Source organism: Sceloporus occidentalis, unplaced genomic scaffold (genome assembly GCF_023333645.1).
Source record: "Sceloporus occidentalis isolate IW3139 unplaced genomic scaffold, rSceOcc1.0.p SCAF_55, whole genome shotgun sequence".
Taxonomy (NCBI): Eukaryota; Metazoa; Chordata; class Lepidosauria; order Squamata; family Phrynosomatidae; genus Sceloporus; species Sceloporus occidentalis.
The window spans coordinates 5,397,888-5,406,340 of NW_028317035.1; the positions used below are offsets into that span (position 1 = coordinate 5,397,888).

The 8,453-nt window shown below is 42.7% G+C and overlaps 1 protein-coding gene across 1 annotated transcript; it reads right to left on the minus strand.

The window, feature by feature from the left end:
* Positions 1-4,643: 4,643 nt before the first annotated feature.
* LOC149287976 (YTH domain-containing family protein 2-like) lies at positions 4,644-8,453 on the minus strand. Its single transcript, XM_089492322.1, has 4 exons — positions 8,427-8,453; positions 6,749-6,773; positions 6,334-6,413; positions 4,644-5,975 (listed from the first exon to the last, which is right to left on the minus strand). Exons 1-4 carry the CDS (start codon positions 8,451-8,453, stop codon positions 4,644-4,646), a joined length of 1,464 nt encoding a protein of 487 aa, XP_089348448.1.

An 8,453-nucleotide genomic window follows, 5' to 3' on the forward strand; every position in this document is an offset into this window, starting at 1 on the left:
ACCATAACGGCCCCAGAAATTAACCCTAAATACTCCATTAACCATAACTGCCCCTAAATTAATTGCATGTACTCCAGATAAATTACCTAATAAATTGGTATGGTTGATGGGGTCTTTAGTGTTAATTTGGGGGCAGTTATGCTTAATGGGGTGTTTAGGGATAATTTAGGGGCAGTTATGCTTAATGGGGTCTTTAGTGTTAATTTAGGGGCAGTTATGCTTAATGAGGTGTTTAGGGTTAATTTGGGGGCAGTTATGCTTAATGGGTCTTTAGTGTTAATTTAGGGGCAGTTATGCTTAATGAGGTGTTTAGGGTTAATTTGGGGGCAGTTATGCTTAATGGGGTCTTTAGTGTTAATTTAGGGGCATTTATGCTTAATGAGGTGTTTAGGGTTAATTTGGGGGCAGTTATGGTTAATGGGGTGTTAAGGGTTAATTTTAGGGGCAGTCATGGTTGATGGGGTGTTAAGGGTTAATTTTAGGGGCAGACATGGTTGATGGGGTGTTTAGGGTTAATTTAATGGTGAGGGTTAATTTAATTTAATAAAGTTAACTTAAGGTGCAGTTGCAGGTAAAGGGGAATGTAAATCCTGGGGGCAGTGATTATTAATGTATTATTTATAACAGTATGGTGACATTCTCTGAATGATTAGAATGCCAATGAAGGCAGAGAGTCGTTCAAAGATCCGGATCTTACAATGATCCGGATCTTACAGTGATCCGGATCTTACAGTGATCCGGATCTTACAGTGATCCGGATCTTACAGTGATCCGGATCTTACAGTGATCCGGATCACTGTAAGATTCGGATCCCTGTAAGATCCGAATCTTTGAACGACTCTCTGCCTTCATTGACATCACTGGAGGCAGGGGGGAGGATTCATAATGAAAGGGGCGGGGCCAATCGTTAGTGTGCCTGCACGGAGTTACTGGAAAACAGTAACTCCGTGCAGACACACTGAGTGATCCGAAGATCCGGATCATGAATCGGATCATTTCAGTGAACGAATCGAAATGATCCGATTCACTTTAATGATCCGAACTTCCCATCACTATCTGCCTTCTCTGCTAAAGCACAGAGGAAGTAGGATGTCACGTGAACTCCGCTTCCTCTGTGCAGTCCAGAAGACCCCCCCACAAGTAAGTAGCAGGGCTTGAGGTGCGGCTCGTGTAAGATCGGTTGCCCTGGCTGCCGATCTTACGCGGGCCGCACCTCGAGGTCGCATGTTGGACGCCCCTGCCTTATTTAAAAAAAAAAAAAAAAAAAAGGAAAAAAGATTTCGGGCGGCCCCTTCGCTTGGGCCCCCCTGCCGCCGGGGCCCGGTCGCAGTCGCGACCCCTGCGACCCCGGTAGTTCCGCCACTGTCTGTCCCTTTGGGAGAAAGGCAAGATCATTTATAAACAGATGTTTATTACACGACACAGGACTGGTGTGGGAGATAAAACCAAATTCCCGTTCACGGCACCATTTCCCTAGCCGTATACTAAAATCTTGAATTCCCAGAATCTTACTACCCCGTCTCCCAACCACGGTAAAACATCTAAAAAGGATATAGATGATGCAATCTGGTGCAAAGCATTTCCTAGTTTATCCCCCCAACAAAAACAGATGGCATCACAATGATCTCATCGCATGTCAGGTCATTGGTCCCTATATGGACTATTGCATCCAAGTGTTATTTAATTAGGAAGAACACATAAGGAGTTCATGTAGGATTCATGTATGATCTCAGAGTATAAAAGTTGTGGATCAAACTTGGATTGGATTAAAGCTACATTTTTAAAGGAAATACTGAAAAATATTACATTTACAAACTCATGTGCGGATGACCACCACAAACAAGCTTGTCTGAGCCTTTCCACATGCGCCAGTCTTTAACTCAAGAGGTGAGCATCTAAACAATTACACATTATAAAGCCTCAAGCCCAGCGAAAATCTGCTACAAGAAAGCAGGCCTAGCCCTGGAGGATAGATCCTTAAATCACTGATATCACTCAGAAATCCGCACATTAACTGTGCATTATACAGGGCCAGCACACCTATTCTTGCAAGAAAACCTTCAGGTATGGCTCTTAACTCATAGCACAGTTGATTGAGCGCCTTTGTATTGTAACAGTTGTTCCAACTGCGCAAGTCTCTCGACAGATGGCTTCTTCCCGTTTCAAAGGATGAGTGATAGATCATTATGTTTTTGTAAAAGTACGATGGCTTGTTAAAATGTGAAACGGCAGCTTCATGCTCCAGGCAAAATCTGTTTGTCTTCTCACCAAAACCCATCACACAGACGTTATTGCACACGCCGTTTTCATCCACCAGCATATAACAGGTGGATTTACGCTGAAGATTTGCGCTTCAGAGGAGCTAAACACTTTTCAGTGTTTCAATTCCAAGCCTTGCCCTCCGCAGAAATATTTAGGGTGTGCGGCATATGCATCTTACTCACAAACCTGACAAAGACTTAATTGGATTAAAGGGACAGACTGCTGTCCCAAACACAAAGTACTTTAAATAGCATTCCTAAGTATTTGCCTGTCCAAAGAATTCTTATGTACCTGCTGAAGACACTGCAGTGTGTGTGTTATATATATATATATATGTATATAACACATTCCCTAGAACCAGAGCTGATGGTAGTACACAAACTTATTCAGCAAGTGTATTGAGCAGAAGGTGACATCATCATGCGTTAAAGGGCATACAATAGATGTCCGATCCATGAGGTAGTTACGATGAGGTTGTAACACTAAATCTTACTATGCAACCGACTACACTTACAGCCAAGTTTTGTCATTTCAAAATTCCATGTGACATTAAACATTGTGTACAAAAGCTCAAGGCTCCTGACAGGCCTAGTAAACCATGACAGGTGAGCAGAAATTAGTACAAAAGCATAGCATAAGGTATAACAAATGGCGGAGCTTTGCAGATTTCAACTCACCTGATCTGAAGTGCTTTTAATTCTTTATTACCTATATAAAAAAAATTAAAAAAAGGGATTATACAAAAATATGATTTATATATATATACACACATACATACATACATACATACATACACACACACACACACACATATACACATACACAATCCCTTCGACACCTAAGACCAGGTAGGTTTCAATTAAACGGCTACACATTTCATTTGCAAAAAGCATGAAAACGCACTTAACGTACCAGATTCATCAGAGTACCCATAGCATGTGATTTTTGCTTTATGGGGAATTTAGTTTAAAAGTTCACCTAGTGGAAGTTGAGATCAGAAGCAGCATGTGGCAGAGCCAGCATCGTGATCAATTCCTAACCCAACTCTTACAAAGGCAGCCTAAACCAAATCAACGAGCATCAGCAAGACACAACTGGTTGGTAGGATTATAAAGAAGGAAGATACGAACATTTAGAATGGTATACACAGATATTGGGTTTCATATTATGGGTACATGGGTTTGCATGGGGTACAGAACCTTCAAACGCAGGCTCTGGGAGTAGTGGGCAATGGGTAAGAGATACAAATACACTGGATCCATTCCTGGTGCAGCTGTACAATCTCCTAGTACCGACTAGCTTAAGTGTGTGGTATCCATGCACTGTGTGTCCTTGGACCAGATAACCACTCAAGCAGTAATGTCAAGTCTTTTTGGAACAAAAGATATTGGCACAACTGGTTATATTTCCCTGAGCCAAGAATTTGGGGCAAGCCACAAAATGTACTCCTTGCCCAAAATGAGTCTAAATTCAAAGGTGAATATCCAGTAGAGGGGCTGCGTGCCCAGTGCTACATGGAAGTCGGTGGTGATCTGATCACTTGTGCTGCTGCCCAATACAGAGTACTAAAATAAGCAGTCATATAGCAACACTATAGATAGATAGCCATACGGAGCATAAGATTTGTGCCAGAAGAGACCAGGTCTACGCGCACAGCCTGTTGCCCTCTAATGCTACACTTTCTGTACCACCAGTAAAGGAGTCCTCAACTGAAGCTAAATGCAAGGAGGGGAAAAACAAAAAGGGGGTAATTGCAATATGTGGGATGGAAAGGTATGTTTCAGAGGTTCTTGGTCAGTTTATGGTCGCTGTGTCACACTTGTGCATATTTTAAACCATACCAGAAGAAAAATCAGTCTCTTCCTGCAGAGATGCACACCTACAGGTCTGGCCAAATCCCAGAAGCGAGGCACGGTGGCACTAAAATTACTGCTGCCTCCAAACCTGTTGGTCATATATTGATCTCTACAATAAATCCCAAATTATAGTACAGATTTTTCTCTAGATACAGTCCTGACAAGTCAGTGTGAAGCTCCTGGGATTTTAAGCTAGTCTACATCTTTACCATACACCCAAGTCAGTTCTTTACATTAACAGAGCAAAAAAACAAGAAGCACATCTCATGTCTTGATTTCTGTATATTAAAATATCTGTAGCCAGGTACATGGTAGAATCAGAAATGTTGAAGTGGTCACTTTTTTAAACCGGCTTTTGTCATTAGATATGTTGTAGATATAATAGTATAAGAACTGTACACTATCTATAATAACTGCCCATACTAGGGCATTAAACCTATATTACATGTTTCATGTTGATGAGACTGATGGACATATCCAGGGGAAATGTCTGCTTTAAGAATTGCCATCTTTAGGCCAATAAAATCATACCTTTTTAACACTTTCCTCTTCCTCTTGTCTCTTCTCATAGTGCGAGAAGTCATCAAAGATTGAAGTGGTGTGTTTATAGCTGGCAATAATACGAAGCACCTGACGTGCCTTTTCCAGAGGGACTTCTTGTGTGTCTCGTGAATTGGTGACTGGCTTGTTCTCGTTGTTTTCTAGTCGGATGTGGCGTAGCTGCCCGTTGGGCACGTCCTTGACAAACAGCCAGCGCACATCAAATCGGCCTTTCCACTTGTCCTGTGACCACACACCAGCACAGGTGTTATAGTCCACAGCCGAGCGCATTTCTGCTACCCCGCAGAAATGACCACTGCCATTAACACTGAAGAGCAAATAGACCGGCCCCTTGCCATTAAGCGAGCGATAAGCTGCATCCAGACGCTTGTTACCATGTTCTGTGGAGCACCAGATGTTATATTTGATGGAACGGTGGATATCGTCCTCTGAATAGCTCTTGACAATAAATACTCTCCCATGTTTAGGACTACAGTCAAAATCCTTGGGATTGTAGTTGTTAACAGAACGCAACTTTTCCAAGACAGGATGCGGATCAGGAGAGGAAGCTGGAGCATTGGTCTGCTCTGTGCCTCTGTTACGTGGTGCTGACCAGCGTGTAGGAGGATGAGAGGCAGAGGGTATGCAACCAGTAGACTGCTGTATGACTGGGGGTGATGGAAGTGAACAAATGGCAGAAGGCTGTGTCTTGTTCTCCCAAGTTCCAATCTCCATATTTTGCTTGATGGGCTGTGGAGGCAGCATCTTTGCAAGGTTTTGCTTTGCTGGTTTGCTGGCAATGTCAGCCCAGGAGGCCTGTTTAGGAGGAACGATAGTGGCAGGGGGCAGACCGCCAACTGGTGTTTTCAAACCACTTTCTCCCAGTTTCAGCGCCCCCATGCTCTGTTCTAGGCTTCCCACGGCTTTGCCACCATTGAAACTGGTCTGCCCATCCAAGACAGCCCCTCCCAATGTACTTGGTGCATAAGTGTAACTGCCACCATAGCCTGAGCTGGGGGCAGATGCTCCAGGAGAGCCCCCTCCGCTGCCCCAGGCTGAAAAGTCCATACCACTTGGAAAGAAATTAAAGCCAGGGTGTCCAAGGAAAGGAGAGCTACCCATAGGACCAAACATTGGATCTGGAAGATAATGTGGCTCCGCATTGCTTAACTGACCATAAGAGGCCACATATGGCACAGTTGGTGGGGGATCACCTCCAGTTGACCAAGCTGCCTCACTCAGGGAGTAGGAGAAACCAATAGATGGACTGTAGTAGCTTGGAAGATATGAATCTGACAGCGCGGTGTAACCATTGTTCTTCAGTAGAACGAAGATGGGGGGAAAAACAAATAAAATATATATTAGACAGAAGCTAGATAAAATAATTTTAATATACTTTTATTATCAAACTGGACCCATCAAATGAACAAACTTGCATCACCATTTTACCAAAGCAGGTAAAAGTGACTGCGAAAAATCAACTATTATAAGCATTAATACACCCTTTGCTCTTTCTAGAGGGTTGAACGATTGTTTTTAGATAACGGATGCACTGTACACACTGAATTTCAAAACAATCCAAAAGCTGCCTTGTATTACAGAGTGGACCATAGAACACAAGCACAACGGGAACTTACAATGTTTAAGTATTGAGTGTTGGTGAGTAGAATATTACCTGTCGTTCCTGTGTGTGCAGATAGGGCTCAAACTCATCATCGTTCAAACCATCTTTATGATGGACAGATCCATTTTGCACTAAAGAGAGATTTCAGTAAGTTGTGATCATAAGACAGACCATTGCATATTTCTTGCATTTCCATTTTTGCTTCTCCCACTAATAACCTCCTTATTAACCCCTTAAGGACAATGGGCGGTCCCTAAACCCATTGAAAACAATGCATTTTAAGCCCGTACATGTACGGGCTTTGTCATTAAGGGGTTGATCTACACTTGGTGTCAATATACAATGCTGAGCAATGCGCAAAACACCTAGGGAAGCAGTTCAAAAAAGAAAAACGGGCATTACTTCCCCTAAAACACCCCATCTTTAAACATTACCCACCCTGTTGCCATTTCTTGCCGCCACTTACCTTTGTTTCCTTGGCCTTTAGGTCTCTGAAAAACAAGAGACATAGGAGTAAGATCTGAAATACGTACGCATAGAAAGACCGCTAAAGGGTGTTGGGAAAAGATAGAGAACAGGGGCAGTGCGATGGGAAATATGATTTACAGATGAAAAACTTGGGCTAGTAGAGTTCCATGGAATAAACAAGACAAAGGAAAAAGCTGGCAAGGGAAAAATGCGTGGTCCAAACAGAGTACTTAGTACAGCCCATAAATATTTCTCCATACTGGTCCTTCTTGAACATACTATATGGGATCAATATTCTCAAAAGACTAACAGGTAGACAATATATTGAAAGAGCGAGAAGGAGTCAACGACGACGGCAGGTATAGAGTATTGAATGCACAGTAATAGGTAAGGGAGGATAATGCTCTTGATGTGGGAAGCTATGGATGGAAGTGGATAAAGGAATATAAGGTACTCAGGGGCCTTAAATGGGATAGACACACATTTGATAGCTGTATACGACATGAACCCAGGAAATTGAGGGTTTTGAAGAGGTGGAAGAGCCATTACCAGTTGACAAGAGCACAACAGTGTTGAAAAAAAATGGATTTCTTGATCACTGTTAACTTTAGCCTGAGATGGAACTATAAATTTGAGTTCTGCTAAATTAGGCTAAACCCTTGACGACAAGGAACACTGGATTGAGAAAAAAGTGTTGCAGTATGGAAAAGTGAGTAGTAGTGCAAATGAAATGAATAAGCAGTGCCACATGTAGTGCAGAAAAGCAAGTGAAATTAAAATTTTCTAACATGCACGCTTAATGACTATACTTCGAAAGGCATATTTCAGGCAAGAGGTGAAGGCTCAAGACCAACACAACTGTATGCATTAGAGGTAATCACACACACAAAAAAAAAAAAAAGCGGTGGCCTTCGATTCTTAAAGATTTCATCATAGGGGGTTTCAATAATATATATATATATATATATATATCTCAAGCGGTGTGATCAGAGAACGCTTTTAAACACATGCAATCTGATGGGAAGCAACATAGAAAACACAATTAAAATAGGGAATGCATGTAAAAGAATGAGGATGAAGAAGAGACTCAAGAAACACAGATGGTGCAGAGGAGGGCAGCCGTACAAGCGTATAACAGGATGATGGGCACCAGATCAATAGGGCATTTTAAGGTGGTGCCAGGGCACAGGAAAACATGGCCAAAGGAGAAGTGATGCTTACAGGACAAGAAGAGGAAGGACACAAGGATAGAAAATGGGAGCTGTGTGCCGGGTTAGTTGAGGAGGAGTTGGGGATAAGGGAAGGTGGTAAGCATGCCAAGGGGTTAGGCATGAAGGCCTCAGAGCAGGGGTGAAATGCTGCGCAATGTGGGTAAAAATGAGTGCCAACAGGAGAGGGAGGGAGACAAGGGTGCAAGGATCTGAACTGTAAAAGGAGGAGCCTGTGATCATATAGGGGAAAACATATAGGAGTACAGATGGAAAGGCTGACCCAATGAAAAGGGAGAAGACTAGGGCTAATGATTGGAGGAAGGAAGGATAAAAATATTGCAATGAGAGAGTACAAAGGAGACAGACCGCAACATAACAAATAAAAAAACTGAGAATATGTATGGATGAAAAGGCGAGCGCAGCGAAGGAGCGCTATATAGCGGAGTGCGACAGAACTTCAAATACCGGCTCTAGAAGACTACTGGCGGACAT